The 19,791-nt window shown below is 50.0% G+C and overlaps 1 protein-coding gene across 1 annotated transcript; it reads left to right on the top strand.

The window, feature by feature from the left end:
• The first annotated feature begins 2,553 nt into the window (after positions 1-2,553).
• LOC108556047 (uncharacterized) lies at positions 2,554-3,894 on the top strand. Its single transcript, XM_017911962.1, has one exon. It carries the CDS (start codon positions 2,554-2,556, stop codon positions 3,892-3,894), a length of 1,341 nt encoding a protein of 446 aa, XP_017767451.1.
• Positions 3,895-19,791: the final 15,897 nt, after the last annotated feature.

Here is a 19,791-nt window from a genome sequence, read left to right as displayed (position 1 = left end):
TGGATGAGAGATAGTGGGATAGTCATTTGAGCGTAGCCAGTGAGAAGGCATAAAGTGGAATTAGGGATCGGTATATCGCCAGCAGAAGCGTGCAGGGACAGGATGCCACGATCGGCAATAAATATGGTTCATAAGCCAGGAATGGCTGGCGAAAGATACAGAAACGTTCCTGGACGTCCTGCCGGGAGTCGCGTGTCACACATAACGTCGACGAAACGACCACGTCAACTTTACGACCACGAATTAGGATTAGATCTGGCATGGATCGTTTGCCATCATCTGCTCAGCTGGTAATCGAATGATTTAATTTACTTCAGCTCCGAGTAAGCTACCCTCTCCTCGTCATCGCGCAGCGCGAGAGGGAAAATGTTTATAACAACTGCTCGTCGCTGTTAATCTCGTTGCGATAAATAATTTCGAGGCAGAGAAGGAGGGAAAAACTTAGATACAGGTCGCTTCGTCTTCCGTGATCGCGAATCTCCGCTGGGGTCGGCCAGTCCAATCGAAAAGTCATTACAACTTTTTGCCGACTCAATCAAGAAGTTAATGTCCTTTAACCTCTAGGCATTCCCCGCAGAGTTCGCAGAAACCCGGGAATCGTGAGCGTAAGAACTCGACGGCTCTCACATGCCGGGCAAAATAGATCACCAGCTTTATGATTGATCGTCTATTGGCTTCGCGAGCCGGCCAGCCTTTTTGTTTCCTTTTTTCCGCGATAGCGGGAATTATTGCTTCGGCATAAAATTCCGGTCTCGCTCTGCTCCTCTTGCCATTCAATACTAGGAAGGACTAGTTACCATTTCCGTGCTTCGAGGTATTCCCTGGTAGAATGTTGACACACTTAGCTGGATGATTTCGAGAAAGGTTCGATCGCGATGAAGTTGTCAAAAGTGCTACGTTGAGAGGATGATGAAAGAATCTTGGTTATCGCGTGAAAACGGTTTCGTAGGAGCCGTATGTCACCTGGAGGGATCATGGTATTTATCGAACCAGCGAGAAATGGGGGGTATTCGTCAGGAAGATAATCCGTAAAATGATGATCTCTGGTGGCTCTGCTGGTACCTTCTGTCCAGTGCGGTCGATTTAATACGCCTCATTTCTCTTCGGCAACGAGGTGTTCGTAAGATGACCAACGGTGGAATCTGGAACGGTCGAGAATTACACCGACGAATATATAAAAAGTAATTAAAATAGAAACGATCCTTCAAACACCATGGAATCCTTCCCAACGCGATAGCTGTTCAAGGCGACGAAAAAAGGGAAGAGCAGAAAAGAGGAGATTTCCCTTGGACGGAAAATGTTTCAGCGAACGCTGGGAAAGTCGGAGCGAATGATCATTGGCGGGATAATCGGGTACGGTGGAGGTCCATCAGCGGATTCGACGAGTCTGCCGAACGTCCAATATCCAGGAGGTCGACCATAAAAAAGGAGTCGAGGCTGGCGCGGGCGTTAAAAATATTCAAGATCGTTTGTCAGGCTGAATTACAGCCCCGCTCGGGCCCGCCGCTACCCCCATTCTCCCTAGATCTCGGGCTAACGGGGTAACGGGATCCTGCGGAACGCGTTGCGCAACGTGGAGAGAGGGCAGAAGAGGAAAGAGTCGACGAGGACGGCTACGACGACGACGACGACGATCCCGGGCACATGTGTCGAACCTGAAATATGTAGGCGTGGTCTGGATGGGACTAGCAGACGCGTCCCGACGACCGAATATGTTCACCCCGTTCGTACGCTCCACCCCCGTCTAACCCTGGGAACGTTGCCATTGGCCGGTGCCACCCTCGTTGCGCCTCCACCTGCCACGCCGAGCTACCCTCCGCGGGATTCTACCCCTAAATACAGGGGATGCGCGGCCGGTTCCCTCATTTTAACGTGGTCCGCCGATGCACGCTGTACCCTCGTCGTTCTCTGTGTTTCTTCTGCGGTGTTACTGCGATCGGATCGCTCATTTGTGCCGGTGTAATCACCGACGCTTGTGATTAGCCTGATGTTTGTTGTCCGATGGGAAAGAACTGTGTGAACTGATGTCTTAGACCGAGGAGGATTGACACCCGAAGGGGGTGAACAGCGTGGCTGTCTCGAGGCGCACACTCTGATTGGCGGAGCGAGGATTCTCTGTTGGACGCGTGGTCCGGTAAGTTTACTTCTGAATAGTTGAAGTTCGAGCAATTTCGGGATTAGTAGTTTCACTGTCTCTTCGTGAAAAGTCTCCTCGTTGCCTTGGAATGGCTATTTTGCCAGTGCATTTAACTTCGTTCACATGCACTTCGCTTCTTCGTAATCGATACGCGAAGGTTTTCATTATGCATGCCGTCAATCGTTTAAAGGCAAGTGTCAGTTTTCATCGGTGTTCCATCACGCGCGTCTCCACTCATTCGAATACATCTGTACTCGCTTGTCAGTTCTCATTGACCCAGTTTCCCCTGATTTGTGCACGGTTGTAACACCTGGTGTCGTGTATAGAAGCGCGACTCGCATCCATCATTTCCGTGGAGCCCGGTAAATTGACCATCGGCCGTCATTGTCATAGGTCGATCATCCGGAACGAGCAGGATGACAATGGAAGATCGCACGGGTGGCATCGACCGCGCCGCCCCCGCGACGTCTACGACGGCCACGACGGCGTTAACGTCGTCCAGTCCCTCGTCCATCAGCGACGTCACCTCCGACGCTTCGTATCCTCTCCAGCGCGCCAGCAAACGCTCTTTCGACGTAGCGTTCCTCGTCGCGCCCGACGAGAACCTCGCTCGTCGTCAAAATGAGAAGATGAGGCTGGTGTCAAGCAGGAAGGACCGTTCTCGAGAAGAGATCTCGAGGGAGAACATCGTAGATTCCGATAGACTGCCTCAGAATTTGACGATCAAGAATTACGACAATGACACCGGTGGCTCCGACAGGAGAAGGATGTTGCATTGCACGGAGAACTCATTAAGCCCTCCGTACATATCGCCCAGAACTTTGACCCCAACACTGCCAGGATTGTCACCCGACACCGACGCGCGGAGGTACGTCTCTGGCAGTCGTCTACAAAAGTCTCCGAGCCCACCAGCGTTTGGCACTCATCAATCAATGTTGACCACTTGTCCCGACGCGGTAGAGCCGAACCTTGCCTGTAACAAGGTCTACGATACCGTCATACCCTGTCCGAGCGACAGACACGGAGAATCCCGCAGCGCCTTTACGAAGGTGAACCTTGCATCTCAGAGGAACGGCTTTAACGACGACGGACAGACCTCGCCAAGGTCCTCCATATCGCCAGACGATCGTAGCGGTTATCAAAACAGCGTCAGTCCACCGGTTGTACCACTGACCGCTACCACTGGCTACAAGTACGCACCGTTCCCCACCAAAATGACGTATCCTTTCCTAGTCAGTCCCGAAAGCAGTCAGCCTGGTATACTGGAGAACCTGAAGATACCTCAGATCGCTCAGCCACCCAAAGTACCCAGTCCGAAGATGCCCAGTTTCCGACCGGATCTACCACCGGTTTATCCTAACCTGCCGTACAATCCAATCTCCGTGTTCCCTCCGATGGCGGAAGCGTTGACCAGGCCGAGATTCCTGGCGACGGCCGCGGGGGTGGCTGGTCTTCTACCCCCGTCGTTCGCCGCGTTGACCCTGCCCGCGCAAAACGTTTGCGCCAAGTGCAATCTTTCCTTCCGGATGACGTCCGACTTGGTGTACCACATGAGATCGCACCACAAGAACGAGAATTCCGGCGAAGCTGCCAGGAGGAGGCGGGAGGAGAAACTTAGGTGTCCCGTCTGCGACGAGAGCTTCAGGGAAAGACACCACCTCACCAGGCATATGACCGCGCACCAGGATAAAGAGAGCGACGCAATCGTGGACCAGGTCGAAGTGAAGAGGCGAGCTACCACCGTTCACAGCAAGTGACGACGGAAATCGTCAACGGAAGACGCGATACTGACCAGTGGCTATTCGTTCGAGAATTAAAATTCGAATGCTTCTTTCTGGTCGGACGACACGGAGTTACAAATTTAAGAACTTTGGGTAGCGGGAGAGGCGTCGTTCTCGGAGAGGTAGGATAATAGGATTCGATTAATCTGTTTTCGATTTAATTGTTGATCTATGGAGATTGTTGCGTCAGGACGAAGATGAAATGCTCTTCCAGTTTTTTAAAATATCTTCTAACATACGTAGTACGATACACAGGATAATCATACCTATTCTATCGCTAGCTCCTGGTTAACCGAATATCCACGAGTTTTTTGCACTTGTCCATTTTAACTGAAGTACTTAACGAGATTAATCGATTACGACATTTTACATGGTATACGTGTACGATAACGAACTAATCGCTAGAAGCTTTAACGATTAACCTAAGAGATTTTACCTTACGAACCGCGATAAGGTGATATTCCCTCTCTAGTCAATATTAGGTAGGAGAAATTTGTAAATACCTCGATTGACCGTCGATTAATCGGACTTTATCTTAGGTGTAAGGGCGTGATGGGTCGGGTCGGGTATCCCTTGAGTCCCAATTATCTTCTTTTATTCGCCCGGCAATTGCCGCGGATCGCGAAATTTATATTCTTTTTTATCAGGAAAAACGAAATATTCGGATTCGGTGGAGGGCAGGTGAGCCGAGGGGGTGGGCACAAAGGTGGGGTAGGGAGCGTGCACTGGCGGGGGCAGAACGCGACGTAAGCCGCGTTCATTTGTGTGTCGGGGGTGGCGCGGCAATAAATAGATCGTAAACCGTACCCCGGCTAACACACAAACCGGCGGAGCGCGCATAATGGTAGGAAACAATGAATGCCGTAATCGGAAACAGTGCCGGTTTGTTATCTGCCATTTACACTCCATTTAACTTCAAACAGTGAATCGGCTGGCGCGCATTCGCGTTTTAAATACACGCGACCTCCACAGCCACCCCCGACTCCACCCCCGCCGCACCGCCTCCCGCCCCTGATCCCCTCCTGCTCGACGTACGGCTTAACATAGGGTTAACCTGCCGCTCGGAGTGGCTTAATATTGCCCGGAATTGCTTGACTTATCGCCACTTCCATTCCCGGCTTAATGTTTGCTTATTTCGCCGCTCTGCTGAATCGTTCCTCGCTCACCTGTGTTCGCGCCGTGTTTTCCCATTGATTGTCACCGATTCGAGACACTGGTGGATAAGAATTTATCGAAAGCGTGCACTAGGGTGAAATAAAGGAAGGAAACAGATGGGATTCAATGCGATACCAACGTGTCGAATAAATCTTTTTAGGGATAAGGATGATAAAGTACTACAGTATTCTGTACAGCAATAATTAGCGTGTATATATTCGCTCGAGGATTTTTCTTTTCTTTTGAAGATGAGAGGATATCGTTTCCTCGATCGTTGAAGAAGATCTTAATATCAAAGCGATTTATGGAATAGTCAGTCGTGGAAGGTCTGCGTTGTCAAAGATTCTATATCGATCCACGGATTTATTAGAATATTGCGGTCCATACGACGTTGTTCTAGCTATATGTGTACGATGTAAGTCCGATGTAAATGATACGACATCCAGGTGTAAGGTTATCGTCGACGTTCTGTTTTGTTTTGTAAGAATTATTTATCACGACGTGTCACGTTGTATTAGTTCGATGTAAATATCACTCTGTACATAAGCACTGTATGTACTCGGAATCGTTGTTAATGAATAAAAAGGGTATAAGTGACGAGAATTTTCCAAGCATTATCCCTCACCGATCTCTCCATTTCGCCACGATGACGTCTTACGAGTACCTCGGTTCGTAGCAGAAGTTTAATATTTCATTGGTATCACACCGTATTTCATTGGTCGCTCTTAATTCACCGCGGTAATAACTCTTTCATTCACAAGAGGTATTAAAGTTACTTTTTCTTCACCCATTTCTCTCTCGTGCGATTGTCTCTGTATCATCGAAAGCCGATTACACGGCAATAGATTAATTCCTAGCTACTCGAATGTCCCGCCCCTTCCGTAACATCCAATCGATCGTTGTCTCCTAATAGAAACATCGTACGACTTTCGCTGAGAATAATTGTTCTTAAAAATTAAGAGAAAACAAACACGCGGCATAATGTACCAACGAACGTGACGTGTGCAAACATCGACTTGTTGAATGGAACATACATACGTACCAGAAGATTCCCCGAAGACTATCCGGGGAGGAATCAGTCTCTCTAGAGAAAAACCACAGAGAAATCCCCTAAACGGGTAACGTTAAGCCCGTCGAAACCGCAGCCAATACGACAAACAATCTCTTACCGCCCTCGTTCCGGCTTAACTTCGCCCCTTAACCCCCCACCCTGAGAGTAAGTGTACTTACCCTCTGCCCGAGGTCCATAAAGATAAATAACACGGAGCAGCCCACGGGCTCCGAGAGTAGTCGTATCCCTTATAAAACTAGGAAGAACCCCCTCGGAAATTCTCATCATCCCCTCACCCGTCGCGGCCCGCTTCTGTCTTCCCTTTAACGAGCAAATCCGTCTCTCGGCGCTTCCGTTTCTTCCACACTTTCGCCTTATTATCGTCGCCCTTCCTTCCGCCACTGGGTATCGAATTCGAGCAGTCATTTTCTTACAGTCACGAATCGACCACCGCAACGATTCAATAAGAACGAATCACGCGGCGAGAGTGGAAGTGGATTTGAAAGAGATCCTAGCCATTATGCTCGGTGGTTCGATTTAAAAGGAGCAACGGCCATTCATCCCCCTTGGTGTTCCGATCAGACAGTCTTCCCACCCTTGTTAGCGATACTTCGCCGTGGAGAATCGCGCGCATGCTTGTTCTGTCAGTGAAATAACGACAATGTCATAGCTCCGGGCCGATTTGCCACGGCGCCCTTGCCACGTGGGCGACGATTGGACGCGGATATGCTAATATGGCGTCCGTTCCAAGACATTAAGTTCTCGGTTTGCCGATTCTCGCCAGACGAGTCACGTCTTCGACATGAGAGCACATACGTCGCGTCTATCACCGAGTACCTTCCCTTCCGAGTTCCCTCGAACCGATCGTGTAAGACGTGACTCACCCTTCCACGTTTCATCCTCGATTCGACGTGTCGAAAAATTATACCGTACATCTCTTTCGCTCATACGACAATCGGGAAAGTATTCCGCGTTGGTGAAAAAGTGTTCCCTCGGAATTCAGAGGTTACACGACTTCTGGGTCGGCCAGAAAGATGGGCCCCAATCCCATCGGTCACCCCGATTCCCGATTAGCCACGGTGTTTCGTCGCGATTATGTAACTTGACTGCGAACACGCAGCTTACATCGGTCTCACGATGATCCCCGATTCGACGCTTCGATCTCAACCAGGCGTCGCTAAACGATTTTCACGACGCCACTTTTCTAGGGCATATGCTCCGTTTCTCGTCTACGCTTTCTCACACACGCGGTACCAGAAGATAATTACGATAGATATAATAGTAGCATATCAGTCATAGGGATGTCCGAGTTTCTTAAGTAGTGACGAGGGTAGGTACGAGTATGTATCCAGCATATCGCCGACATTGTTGAATCCTTCTGTCCTGCCGCGGGAGACGTTAAATCCGCGACGGGCGGACAGCCGCCGAATCCGAAGCGGATACTGTGCGCGGTTTGCGCATAGTTTGCGGCTCAACAAAGAGCTGTCTGGGAAAAAAGCAGACCGCAGCGGTGTCGTGCGGTGGAGGCTGGCATAGAAAGGACCGGCCAGGCGGGCAATAATTCGAAACAAAATGTCAAGCGGGCACCATTGTCGGGTGCGGTGGTGCGGTAGGCGCCAACTAGCGCCGACGAGAAAATATCGCCGACAGTAAATCAAGGTGTAGAAGAGGACCCACCACCTTCTCCCATCCCCTGGTTCTCGCGCACTGTTCCCTCCTGACCCCTCTCGGAGGCCCGTTTCATCCCTCTGCGGATGGTCCAGTCGCACGATCGCGCCCTCACCAGCTTCCGTTCCCCGTCACTGGCAGGTACGCGAATCGCGGACTATAGAGTTGGATGTCGATGAGCAGGGTTCCTCTTTCGTTCCGCGTTTCCGTGCTTTTCGTTTCGTGTCGCCGGAGGACGGTATTTTTTGCTATCAAGACGGGTAAAAATGGCGGAAGAATTCTCTGTGACACGGAGTCACGTGGGAGGTGAGATCGAAGCACGCGAGAGAGAGGTTCTACGGTGGAAAAAAGATTTTCCACCCTGCTTAAATATGTCCGACCGCAAAGCAATAAAATATCTTTATCTTACTCGTGCCATTACTCCCTTGATTCAGTGAGGTTCAATTTACATTCCTATCGGGGCTTCGGAAAGATAAGTCCATTTAAATAAATTAGTAATGCTATCTCTTGGTCGGCGGCCGGGGTGGGGTTTAATAATATTTTATCAATTTTCGCGGCGATTCGTTACGCGGTGACGCCGTTCACCATTGTTCCGACGTACAATTGCTCGAGTTTTAAACTTTACGCCTCGATGAATCATCTTTCACGATGCGATTCGCCGCGTGATAAGTTGCTGAAAAAGTTCTGGGCTGCCTTAAAAAACATTTCGCGGATCGATGAATCGCCGCGACAGGAAAAGATTCATGGCTTTTACATTTCCACATATACTAGTAATTTTTTGACAAAGAATTACTTTAAAAAGTGTAATGTATCGTATTCTTTTAACATTTTTATTGCCATCGAATAGAATGAATCGCGGGTAGGAGGAAGAGGGGCGAGGGTGAGAATTTTCAAAATAGGTCCGTTCTGTTCGTCGTTTCTGCGGAGTTGCCTTTTCCCCTTTGTGACTGGCGTGTAGGTAGGACAATATAATGGGGCATAACAACGGCGTTAACACGCACTGGCCGACCCCGGACGCGACCCGGGACCCTCGCTGGGTGAATTACACCTCTGATAATTACTAGAAATTAATGTTCGAGCCTTACACCGGTCATCGTGAATCGCGTCGTTTAACCAACCCCCGTTTACCTGCTTTTACGCAGCTAATCGTGACACTTGCGGGTATCTTTCATTCGAATCTCTAAATCTCTGCACCTACGTGGCCGACCTCGTTGCGTCGAAAGAAGTTAAACAAAAATTTCCGATAAAACTCGTACCGTCTTCGATGCTATCTTTTCAATTATCATCGAATCGTGACTGTGTCTGTCCCAGTGCCAGTAAAAGGGAACGAAATAAGAAACGGTTAGGGTGGGAAAAGAAGACGGGACTCGTAAAATTGAAAAATTAAAATCGGCGCCGACAACGGCGCGGATCCGTGGCCGATATAGGGGGCGGGCAGCCCGATGGGATGTATTAAAGCTGCGGCCGGGGCCACAGCAGCAGATAGGTTAATGTGAATTTATTGCGATCGAGATATCGCGTCGGCCAGAAAGCAGAGACGCGTGCTACGCGCCCCGTCAAACCGATAGCCATTGTGTGCCCCGAACCACTCTCAAATCGTTCCGAGGCGAGGACCAGGATCGCGACCAAGGGGATCCGTCGCTGTTTTAAAACCGACCACTCATTTTCCTGGGGTCGAGCTTCTTATCCGAATGCATCTGGAACTGCCACGCGCGCAGCATCTTCCCCGGGTAACTAAATTGGCAGCGATACCGCCATCTCCCTGTCCCCCCGACGTTCCTCCGAAATTTCAAAGACGTAGCATTGTCTTTGTTCCTATACTCCCTTCGCGATTAGAGTCCACGACTTCTGAAAACTCGATAAAGACTCTCTCCTAAGCCATCCAGTCGGAGGCGCCAACTTGCGACCGTAAAATTTTATTCCCCAAATCCCATCGAATCAATCGTGCCGCTCTCTCTTAATCTCGCTCCCGGCAGTATTCCCCGCGAACGACGAACCGCTTTCGCAAGAAAAAGCCGACGATCAATCCGAGGACGCAGGCTGTTCCGATCGGGCCGGTCTCGAGGTAGCTTCCGCTGTCAGGGTGTCCTCCACGGAATGGCCCCGCGCGTCTTCGAGTCCTCTCCGCCGGATAGTCCCCGTGATCGTATATCACATTACTTTAATTCATATGGTAATCGCGCGCGGCGCAGTCACTACGCGGCTCCGGCGAAAACTTTCGGAACAATGCGAGGGACAATGCGAGGGGTGCGTGGAGGGAGTCGTGGTGCACGGGCAGAGGTAGCGCGGAGGAGAGCACACCGTTGCTCGCAGAGGGGATGGAACAACGCCAGGGTGAAAGGAGGGTAGAGGCGGTGGAAATGGTGGAGTTGGACGAGAACGGTGCGAATGCGATATTGAATTCGCCCCTGGCGACGTGCCTGTTATCGACAATGTCCGACCGCTGGACCGGAAGCCATTTGCTCGCTCTGTGACGAAATTTATGAAAGTTTCGCGGACCTCTCGCGGTATAATTGGGAAGGCTGACGCATGTGTGGCAGCGCGAAGGTGGACTGACCGACCCGTGTTTGGCCCGTAGTGAACATGTTCGCCTCGCCGTCGCGCTGCTGCCCGATTCCGTTGCGGAAACGGAAGAACCGACTCGTCCTCCGTCTATTTTCCCCAGCGTCGACGTTCGCTTGTCTGTCAGCCGGAATTTTTGACGTGAAAGCTGCAACGACGAGTTCAAATATTCTGCTTTATGCGTCGCGGAATAGTTCCACTGCACTGCGTTTCACAGCGGATCAAGGAGACGCTTTTGAACGAGATTTTGGAAGATCGGTTAAAAATTAGCCGGGGTGGGGAGGAAAACAGAATTGGAAGGCTTGCTCTTTCGATTTCGCTGGCAGTCGCCCCGGTGTCGGGGACCGATAGAAATGAAATTCCCATTTCGCGATGAAAACCGCGGGTCAATCCGCGACGAATCCATATGCCGAGGAGCGCGCCATCCAATCTGAAAGTGGCCGGTTAAAGCGAACAGCTTATACGCCATACGTTTCGAGTGCATGTTCGCGTCCACGTACGTGATTCCGTCCAGAAGCAACGGAAACCGCCGATGAAAATGAATGTCGTACCCCTGGTCACTGATCCCGTCGTTCGTTTCCAATTTTTCCTTCTTGTTTTCTGCTTTTCCTCTTTGAGCATACATTTATCCGTATACCGAGACACTATCTAACGATCCCAGCGAAGCTATTTCAATCTCAACTGAAAACGATCGTTAGAAGATCCTCTTCTACCGCAAAAGGGGGCTACAAATTCGAACTCGTTCAGCTTTAGAATTTAGACCGAGTAACACCGAGTTGGCAAATCTTCGACGATCGTCGAATGTACGAAAAACTCTGCCGAGTTTCGGCATCGAGATCTCGATTGAAGCGCGCGATGGAAATTGGCCGGTCGGCCATATGCGTCGACTCTCTGGTTGTGCGCAGAGAAAAGCTGGATGGCCGTCGAGGGGGTGGCAAAACGGCGTGGCGGGTGGGTGGTGGGCCGCATTACAAATTTAATCTTACAAATGGATCCGAAAACTTGGAAACAATGGAATATATGAAATGCGGCCGCGTATATCATGACGCTAGACACGGGGTGGTTCCAGCGGCAATATTGTCAGGGCCGATCCATATTCTCCGCGAACGTGCAGGGGGATGGGGCCCAACTAGATCCATTGGACGGGGGAATATCGAAGGAAGGGTGAAAGGAAAGGCAAAACACGCTGTTGGCACGACAAGAAGTCGCGAGACACACGCACGGTTGCTGTCGCGGTCTAACCAGCATGTGTGCCCCCTCGATTCTGGCAGCACGTGGATCTTCCGGAGTTATCAGACACGCCGAGGTCGAGATACGACGCGTGGGATTTACAGCCACCGCTCTGAAAACGATTCCTCATCGATGATACCGTTCCGTCGCGGATTTTGAACTTCGTAGTACGAGCCAATGTTTCTTTCCATTTCCGAGCCCCCCTTCTTCCACATTACAATACAGCAGTCTGTCCAAGGAACGGTGCCGAATTTTTGGGACAAAGCTGCCTCGTCGTGAAATGGAAGGATCCAATCGAGAATTCAGGGTACCGAGAAACGTGTAAGTAGGCGTGTGTGTAGATGGTAAACGGGAAGGGAGAAAGCTCGTAGGTTCGAGGCAGAATCTACCCGGCTAGATTAGCATAAATATGGCGTCTTAGAGCGGGGCAGTTTGTCATCGTTAGCAAAGCACACGCTTCCTGGGTCTCCACGAGTCACACTCCTCTGAATCGTCGTGGTCGCTTCTATTCCGTACTGGGTACCGACAAACCGTCCTACAGGAAGGAAACCGCCGATGTAGGTTGCTGGATACACGACAACCAACCGTGCGAGTTAGTTAGTCATGCCCGTATACACCCACCACCCTCTAGAACTCGTTCTCGTCCCTTTCCTAACCTTGCTAGTCGGAGACAGGTACTTCGCTATCCGAACTTCCCGAACGCAGATTTCGCACTGGCTGGAGGATAACGTGATTTAGATCTCGTTCCAGGTGCTAGTTGGAGTTAAATTGCCTCCATTCCACGTGCAGTCCCTCTAGGAAGGGATATTGCGAGGACAAAGTGATCATTTTTGATATTTAATATTTCGGTGGTAGTATTTTCCAGCTTCCAAACGTGAAGTCTTTCGTAAATAAAAGCGGAAAGAGAGAATACTTGGCAGAAACTTTTTTTTTTTTTAAGATTCCTAGTGAATTGGGCCCTTATCGCAATTTCATAAAAGCGTCGATCTATCAACCCGAAGTAGAAAGCTCATGCAACTTCGTGCCGATTCATTTGACCGGCTCGCGTTATTACGATATCGCCCTAGTATCGTCACCAATCTGCTAAAACGCATCGCCATACTTCATAAACACCCCTGCAGGCCCGCAAGACGTATTAGCCTCGAGATGCCGTGGCGAGTGGGGCCGACATTACTTTTCTATTAGACCGATTGGACGAAAGGAAGAATCGATATGCTGCGCCCGCCATTTCCGTTCGCTTTCTATTTTATCAAAATGTCCGCCGCCCTTGAAAATCTCGTTACGTCGTGACCAAACAATGTCCATTTCCACCCAGCTAAAGGAATTTCGATTCAATTGCGGTCATCGAGTTCGGATTCGCAAATCAATCACGGCTTTCGCTAAATTCTCAGGACAAATTCGCGGACGACTTTTAGTCTCCTTCGAACCCCCGACTTCCGTCCTCGGGGGAGCGTTTACCGCGGATAATTCATATTTATGACCGAACGCTTTATCAACCCCACTTGCCTCGTATACATTTAATTGAGACGTCCGTGTCGGAGGCAATAGGGTGCGAACCCCGTTGTCTCAGGGGGTCGAGAACACAATGGTCCTACCACTCGATGGACGTTCGCTCCGTTTCTCTGGGCTATCGTTGACCGTCGTTAACGATCTGCATGGATTTCCTAGATATTCGAGTGCGTGTTCGGTTCGATCATTCTCCTCGCTCGTCGCGCGATTCGTCGCGAGTGATTCCTGGACGATCGCTGACCGTTCTTCCTTTGAGTTCGTTGCGGAAACTCAGCCACGTGGTTCCTCCACTTTACCGAAAAGTTATTACCGATTTTCACAGCTTTGATAAATATCCATCGGTATACTCTGCAGTGAATACTAGGCGAACCTCTCGGTATATTTTATCATCGGCCGAATCAGGTTCCGATTCTTTGGCTCCTGATCCAAAGACACCGAGAAACTGCAAATAAATCCGCCATCGACGACGAAGAAATCGGTAAGTTTAGCGAGTCTCTCTCTTTACCGAGTGGCCGATTTACGAGCCTCTCTCAGAACGAACGATTACGCGGTCGTAAAGTAGCTCGTAAGTGGAATCGTTCCGCGGCGCGTTCTCACGACCAGCTCGACCGATCGTCATCGAAGGCGCGCAGGGCCTTTTAGCGATTGCAGCCATGTATCTGGCCCGTCGATTGAGTTATCGCGTGATAGCCTCGACGCCACTGGCCAAGTAATTGAACCAAACTTTCTCGCCACCGGTTGCCGATCCTCTCGCTTCCCTTTCTCCTGCTCCCTTTCTTTCTTTCTCTTCCGACCACCGCGAGTCGGGCGAGAGCAGAGAGAAGGAGAAGAGACGGCGGCGAGGAAAAAGGAGGAGAGGAAGTTGGAAAGTGTCCGCGGGAAGTTGCCGACGCCCGGCCACTATTATTATCGGCCGACACAGGCCGATCTGCGCGTTCGGCTTTTAATCTTCGATCGACGATCGGCCTATTAGCCGGGAACAGGCGAATGGTCCGTAATTGAAACTCCGTTATCGCAGCCTTCTACGTGATTGCATCGGTAGCGCGAGGCCGAATCATTCGCGTTTATCTGCCGGCAAGAAGTTCTCGCGCGATCTCGCGACTCGTCGATGAGATCGCCCGGCAAACGGTGTCTTTTTAGCCGATCTCTCACGCTCCGGGAAGGAGAAACTTAATGAAATCGGAGCCGTGGATATCGCTCGATCGGGGAGCTTGTTCGTCCACGGGGTTCCATCGCGAACTTCTCGCGTAGCTGGGTGGCTGGTCGTAAATTAGTTTCCTTTTATGGAATATGTTAATCGCGATCGTGCGAGGATCGTTCGATTTCGAACAAGGGGTAGATGTCGGACCGCTGGAAATTTTTGAGCCGACGTGGATGACGGTTACGGGCTGATACGAGAGACCTTGCATGATTTTCCAAGGGGGGAAGTAATTGGTGTCTTTCTTTACGACTCGACGACGACTCGATGGACAAACAAAAGCTTTCGACTATCGATCCCCTGTCGCGGTCCGTTTCCATACTCTTCGCCCCCGCGCTCCAGGAGGGTCCGCTCCGAATCCATAAGTATTTTCTCAGATTGAAAAGCTTTCGGCATGAAATATGGGTCAGAGATATGGGCTCGCGGCGCAACCCTTCTACGGTTTTAATGGAATTAGTATTTAATACTCGTGGGCGTTGGGGGCGCGAAAGGGGTCGGCCGGAAAGGGGAAAAAAACTAAGTGGTTCTGTCCTGTTAGGAGCCGGCTCCCGTTTACCGGTATTGCCTTTGCAGGAAATTTACTACTCGTTAGAGGCCTCGAATTAAAAGCCGTCGCGCAAGAGCACGGATAACGTCCGGAAGAAAAAATACTGCCCTTCGCGATTCCATTTGCGCCGCCCATGGGCCTTCCGAGGACGATGCTTCGTTGAAGAAATAGAGGCGGTTCCCGCTGGAAAACAATCGAGAAACGCAACGTAATCTGTCATAGGCTGCTGCGAAGCGAATGACAACAGGGTACTCGGAGGTATTTCGAAGATTCATCCCTTTGGTGTACAAAAGTTCCCGCTAAATTAACGTAGTAGCATCGATCGTTGAAATTAAGAGGTATGCGTAGAATTTCACTTTTCCAACGGAGATTTTAGATACTTCTTTGATACTTTGCGGATTTACTGATAGAAACTTTTGCGATAAAATATGGCGCAGCGACTGCTGCAATGCAATATCTACGGAAAATATCTTGCAAGAAATTAGCAAGCGAATATCAGACGTCCCAGACGAAGGCCGACGACCAAGGGAACTTCCATATTGAAGGGACCAAAGCGTGGCGAAGATCGACAAGCTAGTGCAAAACCTTCAACAGCAATTTTAACGCGAACACTTCTGCTTGGTGGGTTCGGTCAATAAGCGCAATAAACTCATTCCGCGGTTTACTGCGAATCGCTTTACAGCCGTCTCGGTTACGACGTCACCTATTCCGCTTCTCTGACCCTCCAGCACCGTTCTCCTCTCTCTGTCCTTTGTACATTTCACCCTTCGATCGTTCCATCGTTTTCTTTGTCGTCGAAAGTCCAAGCGGAACGGGAGAGGAACTAGTTACCGAAACTGCGCTAGTTTAAATTACGAGCAGCGGCGCCTTGGCGATTTATTTTTGAGGGGTGCCACCCCGCAGCAACCCCCGCGGGCATATATCCGTAAAACTATACCGAGTGACACTGTCTACTTTATTTCACGAGGCTCGTTTCGCCATCCCCGTTTCATCGTACCCCGCTCGCCGCTTCGGTCTTGCAAGTTTCTTTCCTCGCGAAACTCTCAACGTTAACGGGGTGAAAAGTTCGCGAGCGTTTTGAAGACGCTGAGATATTGCTCATCGGACGATGATATAAAATGTTCGTCGCGGACCGGGACGCGGACTACTGTTTTATATCGTTATCGGGGCCAACAGGAGGCTGGGGCATGATCTCGAGCCACCGAATTTTCGGCGCAGCCAGGAAAAAGATTTAAAGCGGCGTTTCCGCTCCACGGCGATAGCTCGTCGCCAGTGTTTGCGAGTTCGTCGTAGTTTCCTCGAGATGGAAGCCGTTGTCGTCCAGCCTTCTTGACTCGCTCGAACTTTCCATCTACTTGGTTTCTGCTTCGCAAAAAGTCCCGCACTGATCACGTTTACATTCTGCGAAGCGGAGGATTCGTTTCCTTTCTTTTATCGACAGTATCGCGTTAGAAACTTTCTATTATTTATGAATTTTATCTACGCGTGGATTCCAGTCGGTGGAAAATCTCCGTGGAACGTTGAATTCCCCGTTAATTCCGCGGTCGCGGCGGTTAGCTCGATCCATTGGAAATTTTCGGAGGAAAAAAGCGGAAAGCACGGGATCGGTAGCTAGGTCTCGTCCCTTGTATCAATCTCGACCGCTCGTTCCCTCTCGCTCTCGGACATTTACATGGCAATAGCTGATGTACCTACACACCGGGCCGGGTTGTTCCCCGAGGCCAGAATTGAAACCACCTCATTACCAGCCGCTGGTTGGGGGTTGCGTGGAAGGGGTTGCCGGGGGGACGAGGCTGCTGCCGCCGGAGAATCCGTTTTGCGAATATTGGAGGTAATGTCGCGAGCGGTTTTATACAACACCCGTTCCGCCTTTTTCAGACCACCTCCTCCCCTCCTCGCCGCACCGTCAGCCTTGTTTCAACCCGTATTACGGCCGGTCTGATGAAAAATGGAAATAGCTATCCTTCGGTACTCCCGTCGGCGCCATTTTTTATTTTTAACACCGGCCAAGAATCCGCGTTTCGCGGCGAGCACGCGATGCAACGTGTAATTACGAGGAATTTCCTGGAATTTTAATATCGACGTCGATGTCCAACCAATTTCGTTCGAAAGTCGTTTCGTTACGGCGCAACGAAAGGCAATTTCGAGAGTGGAGAAACAACGGAGCAATCGGCCGGAGGCATAGGTGCGCGGAGAACAGAGCCCCGGAGCAGATGACACGTTCGCCAGGGCGGAGATAAGGAAACGACTCTCGTAACACGAGTACGAAGATGCCCGCATTACGAAACACGAACCGGCAGTCGCCTTTACGACGCCGCGATACGGCTAAACGGGGCTGGATCACGCCCCGCGCATAACAACACCAACCCCTTCCGAGGGCCGGTCCTGGAACGCGGCAACTTTACAAGTTTAATTAAACGTTTGCCATAACAGTGCTACGGAAGGCTGGCGAAGAAAGCACGCCCGGATCTTCCAGGTTTAACAGCGATCCCTCGATAACAACCCCCAACTGCTCTGCGCTCTCGAGACTCCACTCGAGCAGAAACTTCAATCGTTCGACGCGGAAAAGAAGCCTGGATGGATCGCGACGTTCGGAAATCCAGACGCGAACGATCCCGCCTGGTCTATCGATTAAAACGCGTATATTTGCATGCTCTTCGCGCGATGGTGCAACACGTAATCGATTTCTTCCGGACGCCAAACTCGGCGAGAAGGTTCGAAAGTTTCCCAGTTCGAGGAAGCGACTTCCGCGCGTACACGGAAGCGAGAAGTTTCGCCGCGATCGGATTCGGGAACTTCATTCCGCTTCCATTCGACGAAAAAGAATGGACTCGCCGTGTCGGGGGCATATTGGTAATCTCGGGCACGGAGAATATTTCTGCCAGCGTTTCCATCTAGTCGCCCGCAAACCAGCCAACCCCCTGGACCAGCTCTATCGCGGTCAAGATGGCGGATTCTATACGGTATACTCCGATTTCCATTTGCATATAAATCCTCCGCGTTCTCGATCTTAGCGTTTATTCGCTGCGACGCGATGGACGGCTTTTTCTCCCCGAAACGATCGCCATTTTTGAACTTTCGCCACCGAAGGAACATTCTTCGAATATTTCTCATTCGCTTCGATTTCGGGCGACCAAGTTGTGAATTACGTTTACATCGGAATCTGGTTTTAGTACACGGGATTTGGGATATCTTTTGCGTCATGTTCGTTGCTCCTTCGATTTGGAAACACGTAGATGATATACGTAAGAAATCGTGGCATTTGCGAATTATCGCGGAGTCTGTTGTCTGCTCGAATAAAATGGCGAAAGAAATCTTCGTTCTCTTTTATATTTTTATTTTTTTTTTCTGGGGGGGGGGGGGGGGGGGGAAAGAAAGGGAAAAAGTTGAGTCACGGTCGCATTGTAACATTACGAGTATGTCTTCCGGGGTGAATCGTCAAGACGTTCCGGGGGCGGTCAAGATGGCGTCCTGGCGCACAGTGTGCTCCACCTTATATTAGCATATAAACTCGTAGCCCCCAGCGAGGGCCACTCGCGCTTTGATTTATGTACTAAATATGCCTTACTCGCAAACCAAGCACCGTAGAAGCTCTCTGAAAGAGCAACACAGCTTCTCGTTGCCGAGTTCCCGGCGCTGGATTCTTGGAAGCATCCCCTTTTGTTTTACCTCCGGTACACCGAGCTTCCTTTCGCTATAGTCTCTTCTTTTCCCCCGATTTTTCCGGCTATACCGATTTCTTACCAAATCTCACGTATAAAACGCGCATTCGTTTTCCAAACACTCGGTTTCTTATTTTCCTCTCCCTTTTCGATTAACATCGGGTGAAAAATTTCGAAGAAGCGCCTCGAGAATTTAGAACAGGCGGGATACTAGTATAGAAGATTCCACAGGTTTTCAAGCAAGGAATTTTAAGCATCGTTTCTCGGGCAAAAACCGCGCGGAGCAGCGAATCGCTCGTACGCTACGATAAGTATGGTAATACGTTAGAATTAAAAGTCCGGTTAAGCCGGTAATAATTCAAGATCCGCGGGTGTATCAAGGCGAATAAGCATAAATGAATAATTGCGCGATAGATAATTTAACGTACACGCTGCACGTCGGCCGACGTGGCGCGCGATCCGCTCGCGTTTGTTATCCACCAGCCCTCACGTTCCTTTAATTATCCCGATATTTGTCCCACAAAGCCATCGGAACGAACAAAAAGAGCTCCTTATCGCCGAGACAAAACGTCGGACCGATTCGTACCGTGTTCTCCACGTCGATCGGACCTTCGACGCTTTGAAGGTTTTTCGTTGCCCGAGCCGGAATGCAAATCACGAAGATCGATCGCCAGTAGCTGTAATTCTTCTTCCACCATTTGTATTTCACTGCAGGCACTCTATCGGCGATCGGCGATATTCGACTTTTATTAAATTCGTCGAGGATTATTTGTTTCGCGTCGTCCATTCTAGGGAAACTGTTAAATATTTTTCCCATGTCACCGTTCCGACTCTCTTTACATTGTAAAGATATCGATCCTGTAAAGCATTATTATTCATTGCACCGTTCATTTTGTCATCTCGAGAGTTCCATTGATTCCGTGGTGCAGGGAAAATTATGTGACCTGTCATCTTTTCACCGGTCAACGGGCGTGTAAATCGACGTAGACGAGAACGATTCCACGATTTTTAACTTTGTTCGTCTTTTCTAGGTTCCAAGATATTTTTGAGAAAAGAATTATCGAGGATCACGACGTCGGGGGTCCAGTTTGACTATCGGGATGCGATATCGCGATCTTCCATCGGGATCGGCACCAGGTAATTGGAGATCCTCCGCTAAAGGGATGTCAATATCGCAGGACCAGTGGACAGTGGACAAAGTGATATCAGTGAATTAAAAAATCTGTAACTTTGAATATATACGCAATACTCCAATGAAATTTTGTACAATAATAAGTTATGAGTTTGCTGT

The sequence above is a fragment of the Eufriesea mexicana genome, unplaced genomic scaffold, assembly GCF_001483705.2.
Source record: "Eufriesea mexicana isolate 0111107269 unplaced genomic scaffold, ASM148370v2 scaffold294, whole genome shotgun sequence".
NCBI classification, from domain to species: domain Eukaryota; kingdom Metazoa; phylum Arthropoda; class Insecta; order Hymenoptera; family Apidae; genus Eufriesea; species Eufriesea mexicana.
The sequence above is the reverse complement of the archived record's forward strand: the minus strand, read 5'-3'. Positions and strand labels throughout refer to the sequence as shown.